Below are 18,222 nucleotides of genomic sequence, written 5' to 3'. Positions count from 1 at the left end.
CAAGAACCAGTTATGCCTGAACAAGTAAGACCATTTTCCAAAGCAAAGCAACGCGTTTCTCAACACAGTCAAGGGCATAAGAAAGGAACTTGAAAAGATATGAATGATATCCCTGTCGAAATTAAGTTCAAAAAAGAAGAAAGGGAAAGCAAAGATCAACAAAGTAGTTGATAAGATGGCTGCTAAGGCTTGAAGCACCTACATAAAGAAAACTCTATTAAGCCAAACAGTAAAGACAAAATGGTTCTAGATGATGAAAGTAATGATTCTTTGAAAGCTGACCATTCTGATGAGGAGAATGTGAATGAAGAAGTTTTTAGCTATATCAAACATTGATGACTTTGTAAAGGTAGTGTATGGGGAAACATTTTCCTCGGTTGTATTTGAAAAAAAAGAGATCAGCGCCAAAGTAAATACCATGGGTATGGCTAGGTTTCAAAAAAGGGAAATGGCCAGACCAAAAGGACTCTACTTCTTACCTTAAAGGAGATATACTAAAAAAATTATCCTCGCGGTTCCTGCTGCTGGCACTACTTTCAGGGCATCTTCATGTTTCATGTTCATCAACTGGTAGTTAATTTAAGGAGAAAGCGTGCTTCATTCAAGTTATTTTGTGTCAATTGTTTGATCATACAAGTGATTTTTATCCTTTTATGATAATAAATAAATGTCTTACATCATAACCCACTATGTACCGTCCCTTGTCCCTGTATTAGTGGGACAATTGGCACATGCAGGGATTCTCCCTTTTATATGTGTCATTTTGGCTAGCCCATATTGTTCCAGTGCTACTAGATCAATGACTATGCTCAATTTATTTGTTTTAGCCCAATTTGACTAATTAAGAAATTGTTCACCATTCTTATTATAGCCTCTTTGTTTTAACGTATAAACCATAATGACACTCTGTCACTTCTAATTCGGAGAGTGTTTTAAAGATAACACCCTTTTTGATATGAGTAGCTTCATATTTATGAGTACATTTTAAGAAAGTAAATTACATCATTTTCCCACCAGGAATGGCCGTATTGTTTTTAGTATCTATGATGTATGCAAAATTACAAATGATGACAAATGACTCAAGCAGCAAGACTCACATTGAATTGCAAAGGAAAATGTTACATAATGAACTTTGCGGCTAGTAGACAAAGCAAAATTACATGGAATGAAGGAGCGTATTAGTTTAGCATATGGGAGTCGGTAAAGGATAAACAGGAAAGAGGAATTAATTTTTAAATCTATGACATGTGCAAAATTACACAAGATCACAAATAACTCCCGACAGCTAAAGAAGAAGGCAAGGAACAAGAAAGAGTAAGAATCACATACGATAATCACTTTGAATGGCAAACGGAAATGGGACTTAAAACTAAAGTATAACACGATAACTACGCTATTGCGTAATTATTGCGTAAATTATTATCTAAATTACGCTATTGCGTAATTTAGATAATAATTTTGGAAATTATAATGGAATAAAGAATATGTTATTTTAGAATCTGTAAAAGCTAAACAGGAAGGAGGAATTTACTTCACGTCATAATTTCTTAGTTGAACCGAAATTGCTGATATGTAATACTATGACTTGAAACAAAAAAATTAATGATGATTTTGCCAATGCGTAATTTAGATATGTCAAAGGACAAGCATAGGGAAATTCCTGGTTGTTACTCAATTATATAACAAAGCAATTAAAGCAAAAATTTAAAGACTCGGGAAAAGCTGGGAAAGAAGTTTTTGGCATGTATAACGCCAAAATATAATAAAATTTTGAATGAATCCAAACACCTTAGGCAAAAGGCAAGGAAAAATGTCTGAGTTAATACGACATCATGCGACATAAAGCATCACAACGACTCCCAAATGAAAATAACGGAAAAAAAAAAAAAAAAAATCTGCAGTGAGTATATATGCAACAGGGATAATCATATTGAATTGTAAACACAATCTGCACAATCTAAGCCAACAGTGAGAATCACAATGAGTCTGAAGAGAAAACAAATCCTATAAAACAGATGATTTTTTTATGTGTTAACAGTAAGGGCGGGTAGGGGCCAAGGTAAGGTTGGAAGGGCAGGGTGGGGACGTGGGGAGAAATTCAAAATTAAATCAAATTGATTTATTTAGCATAAAAATACAAACAAATTTACAGCAGCCATCTACAAAAACCCGAAAGTTTGTTTACGATGGCTGCAAATCCATTATTATAAAGCTCTACATCCACATAAAAACTATCTCTTTACGGGGAAAAATAAATAACATCTACTCTAAAAGGATTACACTCTAGAAATCGCAAGTCCTTAAAACATATCATCCTTAAAACATCCAATCAAAAAAAAAAAAAAAGCAACAACAGAGGTAAAGAAAAAAGAAAGAAAACAGAGATACTTCTAACTAAATCAACTATGACAAAATCAATAAGTATCAGCTAGGCTATAGAGAAGGAGTTGAATATAATGAGTGATGGAGACTGGATTTGTTATTATTATTTTCTTTTACATTTTATTTATCTATTATTATTTTTAATTCAGTTATTTATTTATTTTTCTGTATATTTTTTTTATCTTTTTATTATTTTTTTTATATATAGGTTATAGTTTATCTATTTTTGGTTTATTTATAATTGTTTTAATTAAATAGTTGAGGTTTATGTAAATAGTTGAGTTAATAGGTAAATAGTTACATGGACTTTCGCTAGAAACATTCATAGGTTTTCTCCAGCGTGAAAGTGTTGTTTAATTTATTTATTTGTTTATGAATGTGGATTAATAAACTTATGAAGGAGTTTGATGGATTAACCTGGAAGGACTATGTGCTGCGTTCTGGGGCCCGGTGGCGAAGCTTATGGCCTGGTACTAATATTTGTAATAGTAATGATAATGGTTCTTGTATGGTATACACCCTACCGCTCATGTTGTTCATTCATTGACGCATTATAGAACCGGTTTTTTTTTCGTTAGTTTTTTTTTCAGCTTAGCGTGAGACATGACAAAGAGAAGTGACTTAGTATTTGGATAGTGTGAAGTTAGAAAACAATTCTTACTACATAATATGCAGAATACTTGTACCTAGCACGTTAGGCATGTAGAATGGCTATACTTCCAAATCCCCCCCCCCTAATGTGCAAATGTACATAGCCCAAATCTGTGTCTAAAGAATTATATTTTTATCTTGCTTTGGTATATTTCGTTAGGATTGAGCGTCGGAGAAATTTATAAGAAGAACATTAGGTAGAGTGTATATCATACAAGTACCATAATAATAATAACAATAATAATTATTCAAATATTAATAATAATAAGAATAACATGTTTAAACTTAATAATAATAATCTAATATACGTTTATTGCAGTAAAAATATAATCACTACATGATGAACGGCCATTGCGAATTGACTTCCCCAGCATCAAAAGAGTTTCCTCTTAACAGAAAACTTGAAGAAGTGGACCCGGAGATCTATGACTTAATTAGACATGAAAAAATAAGACAGCTGAGAGGTTTGGAAATGATAGCCTCTGAAAATTTCACATCAGTGGCGGTGTTGCAAGCTCTTAGCAGTTGCTTGCATAACAAGTACTCAGAAGGACTTCCTGGAGTAAGGTAATTCATTTTAAGTTATATTATTCTTCATTTTAAACTGAGGTACCTTGCACTGTGAAAATCAAGTCGGATTCTTTGAATTTGCGAAAATGAAATCTCATTGTTTGAATGTGCTAAGGTGAAACTTACACAACTATATATATCATACAAATTTAGGGAAAATCACGAAGTCAATTTTTTAAAGAAAAAGACCTCCGTACACAGTTGTGGAGCTTTTGGTAGCAGTGGTGGCCAAATATAAAAAAAAAGAAAAGTGGGTAAAAGATTAGCCAAAATTACGCTAAAGACATATGGCACTAAACAACTTATCAAGGTGGAGCTTTTCTTAAAAGGACGGACGAGAAGTGTTCTCGAATCTAACGTGTAAGATTTTCTTATCATTGTTCAACGTGGCAACACCGACGAAAACACCCCTTAAAACTTCATAATTTTGAAAAACCAAAAGAAATATTTTGGAAAATCTCTGTTTGCATGTATGTTTGGGCCTAATATGGGTCCAGGGGGTTAAATATCCATGGCATTTTAGTGTTAGTTATACTTGTACACAGTTCAGTCCATTACTTGCCCCCCTTCTCAAACTTACAGTGTGTACCTGAAACCTATTTTATAATAATGGATACAGTGATGCAGTCTAGAAATGAGTTAACCAAGGCCCCTAATGACTTAAAAATCAAAATTGGTTTCGAAGAAACCGCTTAGTGATGAATATTTTCCCTAGGGGGCTGTTCCCTCCCATTATGTGCTGCAAGTCGTCAATTATGGTACAAATAGGGCCAAAATGCCAAAGAATGTAAATTCTGAGGTAGCCGAGGGGTTTACCATGGTATAAAACCCTTAAGTACTGGTATTGTAGTGCCCCATCTTTTGTATTATAGATGTGCAAACTGGAATTTATTTCTAGGGGGGGGGCAATTTTAGAACCAAACATAGCAGATAGGTGAACTAGGCTATATGAATAATATTGCAGATTATTGTAGCATTTTTTTTTGTTCACACATTAGATTTTCTCCCATACATAGATGGGTCTAATTGAAAATATATTTTTTTTTACTTACAATTTTTCATCTTTTGTCTCCTTTTACGTAAAAAAAGACACAATGCGACTTCTATCAATGCGGTTCTATCCTCTTGTTTTAAGCATGGAAGGTAAAGATGTCCAGAAAATAAATTAAATTTAATTCGTAATCCAACGTATTTGTGACGACTTTCTTTTGGTTTTGTGTGGGTTCAGCTTAATGTTTCTAGTATTCTAAACCTTATAGGTGAAGTGATGTCAAAACTGTAAGGTCATAATATGCAATCATCCCATTTAAGGTAATAACCATAAGAGCTGGGGCAGTGGTGACAATTCACGAAGGTGTAGGGGAGGGGAAGGCAAGATGTAATTTTTCAAAATCTAGGGGCGAAAATTTTTAGTTATTGTTTTTCATTGAAAATACCACAAAAGATATTTTTGAATGAAAATACCCCCCCCCCCCCCCCCAACTCCTTTCTCGTCCCCAATTGACGCCTCTGAGCTGGAGATGAAGACTACCAAATTTTACCCTTGAAATCGTCAAACTTAGTTACCCTTGAAAGTAAACTGTGTCAAAAATCGGAAATTAAATTGGTGGAACAATTTATGGCACATGGTGTTTTCGTTTTAGAATGCAGATTTGCAAACGTGGTCTTATATTTTACTAACATTGATGAAAATAAAACTCTATTTATGAAAAATCTACGTACTATATTTTGGTTTCAAATCTCGATCATCCCTAAAGTTCTATGACTATCTACCTTAGTTCTACCCCAAGATGGATGGATGGATGATAGACTATCTATCAACAAGAAAAAATGACATTATTTTCATACATTCCTGAAAAAGGCTTATGCCAGCTGTGCCTTTCATTCAGTTTATCTTGGCTTTTTCTCCAATTAAGTAAAAAAAACTTTTTCCACAAAACAAGTTTTTCAATGGACAGTAAAGAACTCCATTAAACCAAAAATGAGCAAAAATAAAATCATATAATCGACAAAGCATGAAACTACCACGAATCAGCATCTATAAATAAATGAAACCTAAAACGAACAGAAATCACAATAATTAATCAAGTCAAACTCAAAACGAGCAGAAATAAATATCAGTTGGGCTCAAAACCCCTATGCCTTCCCATGGCCAGCACATAATTTGCACTTTACTGAAAAAATATAAATGGTTTTACTTTTATAACTTTAATAAATCAAATAATATTAAGATTTTGATTACTAAATATCAGTATATTTATATTAAACTAACAATGCACATTCATTTGTATTTTTTCAGTAAAGTGAAAATTAGGTTCTGGCCTTGGGAAGGCATAGGGGTTTCCCCCTTTTTTCGAAAATCAGGCAAATTATCTCAAACGTGTAACTTTTGATTGGACTAAACTTGATGAAATTTATACATTTGAAATCAGCATTAAAATCTGATTCTTTTGATGTATCTATTGGTATGAAAATTCCGTTTTTTAGAGTTTCGGTTACTTTTGAGCCAGGTCGTTCCTTACTTACAGTTCGTTACCACGAACTGTTTGATTAACATTAACATAGTGCATTTTGATTTAATCTTAAGGCTACATTTAGTTTTTAAGCATAATGGGTAAATGGGAGGGTGGGCGTGGGAGGGGAATTAGTTGCCCTCCAATCACTTTCGACTATTAAAAAGGGCATTAGACCTTTCTGATTTCAATCGAATGAGCCATTTTCGAAGTTCCTACGACAACTTCGATACGAAGTTTCCTGGTCAAAAAAAAAAAAAAAAAAAAAAAAAAAAAAAAAAAAAAAAAAAGTTGAACCCACATCGATCTTTACTATAAAAATGTCAAGCCTTCCAATCAGATTCTACTAGTAGAAAGGGCACTAGCCCTTTCAATTTCCAATCTGAGCCGTTTTTGAGTTTCTACGACAGCTGTTTCTATAAAACACCTTATATGCCCCCAGGGCATAAATTACAACTCTTGCCTTGAGGGCTCTTAGAGGGTTGTCATCCTCAAAGACCTAATTTCCAGAACTTTCAACTACGTTAAATAAAATGGCTATCTCAAAATTTTGATTGGATGTGTTTGGTGAAATGGTGGGCATGAGAGGGGCGTTAGTTCCTCTCCAATCACTTTCAACTATTAAAAAAGTCTCTAGCCCTTTCAATTCCCATTTGAATGAGCCCTTTTGAAGTTTTTACGACAACGCTTTCAATAAGAACCTTATATGCCCCCAGGGCATAACTTACAACCCTTGCCCTGAGGGCTGGGGGGGGGGTTGTTAACCTCAAAGATCTAATTTCCAGTACTTTCAACCATGTTGAATAAAATTGCAACGTCGAAATTATAATTGGATGTGTTTTGGGAAAGGGTAGACCTGAGAGGGGGGTTACCTGCCTTCCAATAAATCTAAGCTATTAAAAAGGTCACTAACCATTTGAATTTTCAATTAAATCAGCTCTTTTTGAAGTTTATACGACAAAGCTTTCTGTAAAAACCTTATATACCCCAGGGCATAACTTACAACCCTGGCCCTTAGGGGTGTGAGGGGGTTATCATCCTCAAAGACATAATTTCCGGACCTTTCAACTACGTTGAACAAAACGGGTATCTCAAAATTTTGATTGGATGTGTTTGGGGAAATGGTGGGTGTGAGAGGTGGGTTAGTTATCCTCAAATCACTTTTGACTATTAAAAAGGGCACAAGCCCTTCTAATTTCCAGTCGAATGATCCCTATTTGAAATTTCTACAGTATCACTATCTATTAAAACCTTATATGCCCCCAGGGCATAATTTACAACCCTTGCTCTGAGGGTTCTGAGGGGGTTATCATCCTCAAAGATCTAATCTAAAATTAATTATCGAATTTCAATCGAATTAGCTTTTTTTGAAGTTTCTATGACAACGCTTTCTATAAAAACCTTAGATGCCCCCAGGGCATAAATTACAACCCATGCCCTGAGGACTGTGGGGGGGGGGGTGTCATCCTCAAAGACCTAATTTCTAGAACTTTCAACTACGTTGAACAAAATGACTATCTCAAAGTTTTGATTGAATGTGTTTGGGGAAAAGGTGGGCGTTAGAGGGGGGTTAGTTGCCCTCAAATCACTTACGACTATTAAGAAGGGCACTAGCATTTTGAATTTCCAATCGAATGAGCCCTTTTTGAAGCTTCTACGACAAAGCCTTCTATAATAACCTTATATGCCCCCAGCGCATAACTTACAACCCTTGCCCTGAGGGCTGTGGGGGAGTGTCCTCACCAAAAATGTAATTTCTATCTGGAAATTAACTACGCTGAACAAAATGGCTATATCAAAATTTTGATTGGCTGTGTTTTGGGGAAATGGTGGACCTGGAAGGGGCGTTAGTTCCCTTCCAATCACTTTCGACTATTAAAAACGGAACTAGCCATTCCATTTTCCAATCGAATGAGCCCTTTTACAGGTTTCTACGACAACTTTTTCGATACGAAGTGCCCTGGCTTAAAGAAAAACAACATCGTTCTTTACTTAGGCAGCGTGATTGCGCTGCCTATGATTAGTCATTGATTGATGGCAACTTAATTTTAATTACAAAATCAACGGATTCTTTATTTTAATATTAAGATTTTTTACATATTATTTTAATTTAATATTAGTTAAGGATTATTTAAAAAATTTGGATTATTTTAATTTTAGCCTCATATTTGTATCGAACAATATAAGCAAACCTTAAATATCAACTTCGGTGAAAATCAAACATCACTTTTGATATATACTTACCATCTTTGATGTTGATTTTTTATTGTAATATTAACCTCAGATTTTTAATCAATATGCTGAAGAATCCCTTGTTGTCTTCTGAGATGGATATTGAAATCATTTGTTAAATCTGTATTTGCAAAGGTTGATCGAACAGTGTCATACGTCAGTAGTGTGCTATATTGCTATCCGGGACGAGGTTGCATAAAACGACCAATCCCTCCATATTATGGACCTATAAAGTGACCATGCATGTTATATTTGGAACTAGATATTCAGGGACGAGATCGTATGAAGCGAGTGGACTGGTTTCTGAGGCAACCCCTATTTTCTGGGCCAATCAGAGATGTTTCTACTAACGGTACTCCGTAAGACAATAATAGATACGAAACTAGATTGCATAATATGCCTTACCAAGGGCAGTTATCTATTGATACAGACGGTACAAGCCTTGTCTAACATGCTTTTCTAAGTTCAATTGCCAAAACTCTGTTTAGTGATATTGCATATTCAAAGGTGATCTCTTTGTCAAAATACTAGTTTTGGCCCGGAGGGCATATCATCATGTTTTTCAGTATAAATTAAAATACAATTAGTTATTCTAGATCAATTGAAAAAATAACTTGAAAGGATAACACTTTTATTGTTAAATTTATTCGTTTGTTTGAATAAGTTATTTAGCGAGTAAAATATATTAATTGCTCTGATTAATTATTTTCTCTGATATTGAGATTAGATGGAGAATCCTAGAAGGATGCATGTGAGTAATTTTTTTTATGCTGTATTAAAAGAATCCATTTTGTGTTGGAATTAAGTCTTCACTGGCCTATATTGAACTGCTGTGCAAATATTCTATTATCAGATAATGGAAAAACAAAGTTTACTGTTACACATGCCAATTCTTCTTAATGTTAGCTAAGATGTATCGGATTTATCATGCAGTCCCATCTAAATCCTTTTTCAGGTATAAGGTAGTAAATTGATTTGATATATTTATGACGAATTTTGTTAGAATATTTACTGAGAATTAAAAAAAACACGGATGACTGTAAGGGTCGTTTATATGGAACAATAAGAAGCTTTTTTTCGAAAGAACTAAACAATTTAATGTAAGGAGCTAGCTGTTGAGGAGAAGACAACCCCCTCAATTAGGATTGTTCTGAATTAATATCAAACGGACATAATAGTCAAAGTTGTGATATTTTTTTATGTATCGTATTCAAAATACATCTAGCTTAGGCTCCATCTGAGACTCGTGTCCTGTTTACAAGTTTAGGGAGATTGAAAATTAAGCCTATGAGTTTTAAAAACGTGACATTCATATTTGAAAAAAGACATACAATTTTTTCATTTATCACGGGTGAACTTTGGTTTTGGGGGAGTGAGGGTTAGGATTATTCTGAATTAATATCAAACGGTTATAATAGTCAAAGTTGTGATATTTATTTTTGATGTATCGTATTCAAAATACATCTAGCTTAAGCTCCATTTGAGACGCGTGTCCTGTTTACAAGTTTAGGGAGATTGAAAATTAAGCCTATGAGTTTTAAAAACCTGACATTCATTTTTGAAAAAAGACATACAACTTTTTCATTTATCATGTGCGAACTTTGGTTTTGAGGGAGTGAGGGTTAGGATTGTTCTGAATGAAAACCTGATGGAGCTAATACACAAAATCGTGTTATTTTTATGCCTAATATATTTTAAATATTACCTAGGAGTACTAGAATTCTTTCATACCTGGGGAAAAAACTGAAAATTAATTTTTATTCATGGAAATTGGGGCTGAATGTCCAGACTAAAAGTGACCAAAGCTCCATCCCCGGACTGACGCCACTTATATAGCTCAAATCAGATCATTGAACATGGCTAGGAGAAAAATACCATTCTACATAAATGGAAATCCATAATAACTCATATTTTTTAGTTAAGTTTATAACTCACTTACATTTTCGCATTGCAAATTATTATTAATCAACTTGATTTCCGTATAACCTTTACTTGCCAAGAAGTGATTAACTTACATCTCGGGGTCAGCGCTTGGGTAGGCCTCTTCGCGCCTTGGCCAAATCAGAGACAGGAGGCCTCTAGCAGTCATATGCTTTGCATACGAATACCTGCTTCTGATTGTGCATTGATCTATACGAGACGTATATTTCTCGACGGAATTAACTTGAGTTAAAAAATAGATATTTTTCATTGGCGCGTTTTTATAAAAACTATCCTCAAAGCTCTACTTTTACAATTACGAGACAAGAAGGGGTAGATATTCTGAAAATATTATTATAATAATTTCGTAAATCGCTTCTTTCTATGATTGTGACCAAGAGACTCTTTCGAGATTGTTATCATTGTAATTGACCTGTATATAATACACTATGCAGAAAAACCTTATCTAAGGCACTGGTAGTGAAATCTCTGCATATTTCATGGCAATGTTAATTAAGCAAACTCAAAGAGATGGATGCAGTATTATTTGGTTACTTACGTTACATATTTTGCTCCATTAATAATTTTTAATCGGCTAGTTGTATATGTGTGTGTGTATTAACAAGGGGTAATTGTTGTGGGAGAGGGGGATGGGGAAAAAAATCTTAATCAGATAGTGTTTTAACTTTGATACATTATATGACTTTTGGCACATATTTAGTAGCCGGTAAACATGTGACTAGAAGTATATTGGAATGCTGTACGAAAAAAATGGGTTATCGCTTCTTAGTGAGGTATTGTTAATTCCTTGACATATATTTTTATCGTACTTTCTTTTATTTCATTGGGATTAGCCAAACTTCACTTCTTGTATGCTTACCAACTACTAAATATGTACCGGGCTTTTTTTGCTCAATTATTTTCTTTGAAATTAATATCGTAAAAAGGCGAAATATGAAATTGGTTAAGTTGTCTGCAGGTACTTTATATGATTGAAGTGGACAAGTATTTTGCCAATATAATGGTAGGAGAAAAGTAAGTTTTGTCGGGGCGAAAGATTGGCATAGTTTTTGACGTTACAAAATAGTGGATATTTCACATGGAAAATAAATCCTACTTTTATAGATTAACATTGGTGAATTATCGCCTCCATCGACATCAGCTCAAGAATCTTTTATTTACAATGAGCCTTCAGCAATCCTAACACCACCAATGGACTTTAGAGATAGTGCTTTAGTTGATGATAACATAGAATAGCAAAGGGGGTTTTTAAATGATTCTTTTGGGGAATTAGATAATCTAGATGATTTAAGCTGTGATATAGATATGACTGAGGACCCGGAATGGACAAACATGTTTATAAACGAATATTTGGGGGATAGTAACACAAGTGTATCTAAGCCGGGTCCCCATGCTAATAGTCATAAACAAATTCCGTCACAAGACAATACCGGCTGGCTAGACCAACTATCCCCAAATACCGTGGAAGGTATACTCAGTGACTTGGGTGATTTCACCCACACCCAACTAATGCAATTGAACAGATTGGTGGCGGTGCTATTGTAGATATTATACCACCCCCACTATTGAGGTTGACGAGAGTAGTGAAATATTACCCCACTAGCATTTATACTACCAGATTTTTTCCTATCTAACTCTGCCTTTCACCATACTAATGTATATACCACCAATTTCGTTGACCCCTTTAATTCCTTAATGTCAGGGGATATAATAACAGACCCTTTGGCTATTACTCCTTCCTATGTTAAAAAGGTGCTAGCCCTTCTTGAACAACAGATGCAGGTGTGGGGAGTGAGGCACAGTTTAAAGGCAACAATAGCACTAAAAATTTTTTTTTAATGAAAATGCGAGCGAACTCTATTCAAAATACTTGCACACAGAGATGTTAGCAATTAGCCTGCATTCGACAAATTATGAGTTTTTTTAGATTGGGTAAGCAGCAATGTGACTAAACTAGATAATTATAATGAGAAGGTAGCGGGTCATTCGTTTATATTTATTGAGAATTTAAGCGTTAACATTTGTAGATTTAAAAAGAAATTATTTTAAGAGGTGTGGCTGGGGGAGCGGGGGCAGGTTCTATAGTTTTAAAATATCATTTTGATTTAGAGGGTTGTCAGGGAATACAACGAATCTGTTTCGATGCGAGGCTACAGCGTTTCAAGTATGCATTTTTTAATTGCCGCCTTTAGACCCCTATTGAAGGACGCCTCTAAGAAAAAGTTGGACAAATTGACATTTAATGGGGATGGATCAAAGTTTCCTAAAGTAGATTTTAATTGTTTAAATGGTAAATTTCCCGTAACATTAAAGGGGATAGATATTTTTGAGCGGGCTAATCCACATTTAAAGATTTGTGTTATGGTGCTGCAGTATGAAACAGAATTTGAAGAGGGTCAGCTTTCTGATCAAAAGGGTGTATTATTTCCAGTAAGAGCTCCGTCCGTTGAGTCAGTGAAACATTGGTCTGGCTTCTATACTCGCCTCCTTCAGAGCCTGATTCAATAGGACATTTTAATCCAATTACAGATATTAGTAGGGTTTTACGTTAGGGTAAAAATATTGGGGTGTGTCACTGTTGTCCAACATGCCTTTCCCGATTTTGGACTGACTTAAAGTTAAAGTATCATATGAAACACTGTAAACGTCATGGATACCCGGCTGTGGAGACGGTTAGCGGAGATTTGCGATATTAAGTTTTAAGAACTTCCAGAACACGCTCCTGCAGAGCAATAAGATCGCTTTAGACTGCGAAGCCCAACTCACAGACGTGTACGATTCGTCAAATCCAAATGGTGTTAAGATACACGAAGCCATATGGGTCTCTTACGCTCATGCGCAACGAGACTACAGTAATACCATGCAAGTGCTGGATGTAGTTGAGTCGGGGTGGGGGGGGATTAAGACTGCATGCACTCAGCATTGACCAGTCTAATTAAAACAGCGAATGGTGCAATTTCTCGCCTATGCTACACAAATTATACTCTGCTCCTATCGCAAGATGCCAAATTGGCCTTTGAAAATCATAAAATAAGTTGGGTTTGCAAGGAAGAATTCGATGATGAAACTGAGAATGCAGGAAAGAGGAAGGTGATCGACCATGATCATTTATGGCAGGAAATTTCAACGGGAGGGAGTAACTTTAGGGGTTTGCACATCAATCGTGCAACGTAAACGTTAGACAGCACAATTTCGTACCGGTTTTATAGACAATTCCAATTACGATTTAAAGTTATTTTAACGGCGTTGGCCTGAATTGCCAAGGGAGGAGTTGTAGATAACGCATGGATAGATGTTTCTTTTTCTTATAATATCATACCCAAATCATCGGAGCAGCTACTGCTTCTAGAATTCATGTGTAAAACAGTAGACAAGGGTAACACATGCCTGAATAAAATCTGTTTTTTAGACTCTTTCAGTCTCTTCCCCAAGTCCTTAAGTCAATTGATTCAGGTACAGAAAAGCGACAATTTTGATAATTTCCCCCTCCTTAAACAGCGCTTTCCCGATGATGAAATGTATGATTTATTAACGTGTAAGGGCATATACGCATATGATTACTATAACTCTACCTCGAGGCTAGACGAGATGTCATTGCCGCCTATCGAAGCATTCTAAAATTCTCTTATGGACAGTCGTTGCACCACTGGCGACTATGAATTCACCAAGAGGGTTTGGGTAAAGGGTGAGTGTGAAAATGGGTGGCATTACTGTAAACTATACTTGGCCAGTGATGTACTGACTCTTCTGGACATTGTGTGCAAAAACACAGATAAAATCTATGGGGAATTTGAGTTGGATTTCGGATGATATTTTTCCACTCATCATCTGGTGATGGACTTGATTCTTAAAATCACCAAAGAAGAAATAGGTGTGATCGCCGACGTGGATCAACATCTGTTTGTAGAGAGATCAATGAGGGGTGGATATGTTTTTCACGGGGACCGTATCATGAAAACTGATCCGACTGGACATCACACCGATGAAAAATCAGACGCAGTTTTTTGGATCTGAATTCCCTTTACCTGTTGGCAATGTCTCACTACTGTTTGCCGTGTGGGAATTACAAATGGCTTAACGATCCCTGTGCTTCGAATTTCCACAACATTGCTACCGTTGAGGAGAATGGGGCCCAAGGATGGTTTTTTGAAATTGACGGTGAAATACCCATGGAAATCCATGACTCGGTAAAAGACTTTGTTTTCCCGTGCAGACTTTGTTTTCTCTCTGAGTCCCTACAATTTATCTTTAGTAGAGAATGGGAGTATGCCCTGGGTGCCTTCAAATCAAAAACTTATTGCTTACCTCAACCCGAAACAGAATATCGTTGTTCATCACGTGCTATTGAGATGGATGGTGTCAAACGGTTTCAAAGTCACAAAGATTCATAGAGCCCTCCAATTTGATCAAACGCCCTACATGAAAACGTTTATTGAAACCTTTGTCAGTAAACGTTCACAAGCGAAAACGAAGGTTGAGGAGGAAATCTATAGACTCTTTTTGAACTCAGCCTTCTGTAAACTGTGCGAAAGCGTACGAAACAGAAGTCGATGTGGCATTGTAACCAATCCCAAAGATTGTGCTCGAATAATCGCCGACCCGAATTTCACATCGTTCACAATCATAGACTCTAATATGGTGCACCTACATCGCAAGAAAAGAAACATTATTTTAAATAAAAATATTGCAGGCGGGAGTGCAATAACGGAAATATCAAAATAGCTCATGTTGTCATTTTATTATAATGTATACAAGGTACAATGGCCGATTAAGGGACTAATTCAAGTGTATTATGGGAACACTGATTCACTCCTGTTAAAAGTTAAAACTGAAAATTTATTAATGATTTGGAAAATGGAGAGTACATTAGCTGACGAATGGACTAACCAACTGGAATGAATCCCTCTATCCAGAGCTAGTGAAAAGCCAGGCCCCAAATCAATTGTTAATGTTAAAATTTGAAACCGGAAGCGGTCTGATATCCAGTGGTGTGTTTCCTGGGCCGAAGCCATACTATCTAGAAACACACAACAAGGATATCAAACAAGTTTGCAAGTGATGCCTAGACACTTTTAAAAAAATAATTTCAATATGAGTGTCTATAGAAACTGCGTGGAACGTAGTTTAGTCCCAAGAGCGAAATTCATGGCAATTCGCTCTTAACAATTGAAAAAATACATAGTTAGAGTTGAGAATAAGGCCATGTCGACGATATCAAACAAAATTTATGTTCTTGAGGATGGTGTGAAGGTACTTCCACGCGGTCACTATCCAGCTTCAGACCGAGTCGAATGTGTAGAGTATAGAAAACACCTCGGTCTGGAAAAAATAACTTAAATTCTTAAATTCGCGGGTGTTATTGGGAATTTTTTTTTATCAAAGTCAATAAATTTTCAATATGTGTGTGCAAGGCAGAATTTCTTCTTCTGCATAATTTTCAGCATACAGAGTTATTTAATGTTCCCGGCCCGCTGCAGCGGGCCCGCCCCGCTTCCCGGCCGCCGCAGCGGCTGCCCCCGTGGGGGGGCCCATTTCGAATTAAAAATGCTGTTTAAAAAAATGTGATATTATTTTAAGTGTATTGTTTAATAAAAAATTTTCCTAGTTCCTATTTAAAATAAATGTTGTAATATTTTATTATAAATAAATAAAAAAGAGTGTATTTTTTAAATATAAAGTGCTTTTTTCCTAGTTTCTATTTCAAATAAATGTTTATGTTTATGTTTTTGTTATAAATTAATAAATAAAAAAAAAATCTTAAGTATATTTATTACATATAAAGTGCTTTTTCCCTAGTGCCTATTTAAAATAAATGTTGTGTATGTTTTTCTTATAAATCAATCATTAAAAAAAATTCTTATGTGTATTTTTTTGTTTAAGTTGCCTTTTTCTAATTGCATTATTTGTAGTGTTGCTTTTATGATAATAATAAAAGAAATTATGATTCTTTATTAGTTTTGTTCTTCTTATTATTCTTGAACGGAGTAGTCATAGGGAAATTATTTAGTCATTAGACATGTATAGTCTACAGTTAGTTGTAGGTCAGCTGTTGAAGGGAACAGTAATATGTATCAATTTAAATCTCTATTCAGATCGTTTCTGTGTGGTCCATCAATGTCGGGCAAAATAAAACTCTTAACTAAAATAATTAAAAATTGTGATAAAATATTTATGAAAAACAGAAAAAATCTACTATTTCTACAGTGTTTGGTAGGAGTCATACGATAAAATAAAAGCTATTGCTACATCGGTACAGGTACAATTCATACAGGGACTTGATGTTTTAGACATTATTGAACCAAACTCTTGGCTGATTATTGACGATTTAGCTGAATCCATTGAACAATAGTCCCAGTAGTAGATATTTACTATTGTTTATTGTTCGCTCACATCATGAACAGATTTCCGTTACTCTAGCTCTAAATAATCTCTTTCATCAGAGCAAGAGCAACACTTGCTTTGAACTGTACCTACTGTATCATCTACAGAGTTGTTCGTGATTCTAGCTCGCTAATAACTCTCAATAAACAAATCCCCGGCTCCCCCAAACTTCTACTTTCAGGGTACAATCAGGCAACTAATAAATCCTACAGCTACGTCCTATTGGATCTTAATCAAAATACACCCGAGAATTTATGTGTATTCACAGATATTTTTGACAATGAATTTGCCATCATGAAACTGAAGAAACTAAATGAAAATAGACATTTATTTTCCGTTCTAAGCACTTCTAGACCCCCACCTAGGAAAGCCATACTCAAACATGGTATTGACAACGATTTCATTAATCTAATATCTGAACTTTTTTTAAATTTTACCGAGGGCAATGTTCAACTGCCAGAAGTAGTTAAACAACAGGCAAAGCAACATCGTTCCATTGTACGTGCATTGGCTTGTAAAAAGAAAGGAAATTTTTTTAAAAGAAAACGTCTTCTTCAGACGGGCGGTAGCTTTTTACACTTTTACTTCCAATAATTGCAGGACTTGTAAAGAGTTTTCTCCGGATGGCTAAACCCCATAAATTAACCCCATTAGTACTTGTTTTTTCACTAATGCAAAACTTTGAGAACAATCTGAGTAAATGCATTGACTATGAGAATATTGACGATCATAAAAAAACTACTTTTACTTCAAGATGTATTTTGCCGACTGGACAAACATAAGCCCTATCGTGCGAGAGCCAGTGGCAATGTGAGATGTCATTGATCACAAAAAACAAACATCTCAGAATTCTACTGCTGCTGGAACACAATTAAAGAAGGAGGAATTGGATTCAATAGTTTCGAGCATTGTAAATCTAATACCGCACTCATATCGTGAACAAAGTAAACGACTCATAACATATCTCATGGAAAGTGGTCAAGATCATATTCAAGTTGATAGCAATGGGAAAGGGATTATAATTCAAGTCAAGAGCTATAATCTTCTTGATTTAATCTATGATATGGTTACAAATCGTAAAGGACTTATTATTTGACACACATCTATACAACTTTCCAAATACATTAAGCTTCCCCAAAAGCCTTATTAGCAATAGCCAAATTTTAAAAAAATTAAATGAACATACTAATTCCTCATCATCATCAACAACATTAAAACATGAAGAAGAAGAAGATTTTAAATCAATCTTTGAAAATACCAGCACAGCTAGTGGAAACATTGATTTGACGATGAGGAGGAGGAGCACACCGCTGATAGCTAGAAAAAAGCGAAGACGTATTGATATCAAGTCAACGTCACCACCACCACCACCCCCTAGTATACAAAAGGGTAGTGAACGTTACACTACGTGTTTACGTTCAAAATGGTTGAAGTTCTGAGACGTGTTTCTGAAAATATTAGCGAAGTGGGAAGTTTAAGTCCCCCCCCCCCCCAATCTTGCCAAAGTCACTGGTGTTCACGCTAAAAGTGTACAGGACTATCTACTAAATGA

General features: G+C 35.3%; 1 protein-coding gene across 1 annotated transcript in view; it reads left to right on the top strand.

Moving 5' to 3' along the window:
* Window positions 1-18,222, top strand: part of LOC148942305 (serine hydroxymethyltransferase-like) — a 139,699-nt gene that overhangs the window by 10,345 nt on the left and 111,132 nt on the right. Inside the window, exon 2 of the mRNA XM_089102899.1 lies at window positions 3,353-3,600. Coding sequence (XP_088959025.1) covers window positions 3,371-3,600 — 230 coding nt within the window. The 5' untranslated portion in view covers window positions 3,353-3,370. The remainder of the gene's footprint in view (window positions 1-3,352; window positions 3,601-18,222) is intronic.

Source organism: Artemia sp. Qi Xiang Cuo, chromosome 17 (genome assembly GCF_049724085.1).
Source record: "Artemia sp. Qi Xiang Cuo chromosome 17, ASM4972408v1, whole genome shotgun sequence".
NCBI lineage: Eukaryota > Metazoa > Arthropoda > Branchiopoda > Anostraca > Artemiidae > Artemia > Artemia sp. Qi Xiang Cuo.
The sequence above is the reverse complement of the archived record's forward strand: the minus strand, read 5'-3'. Positions and strand labels throughout refer to the sequence as shown.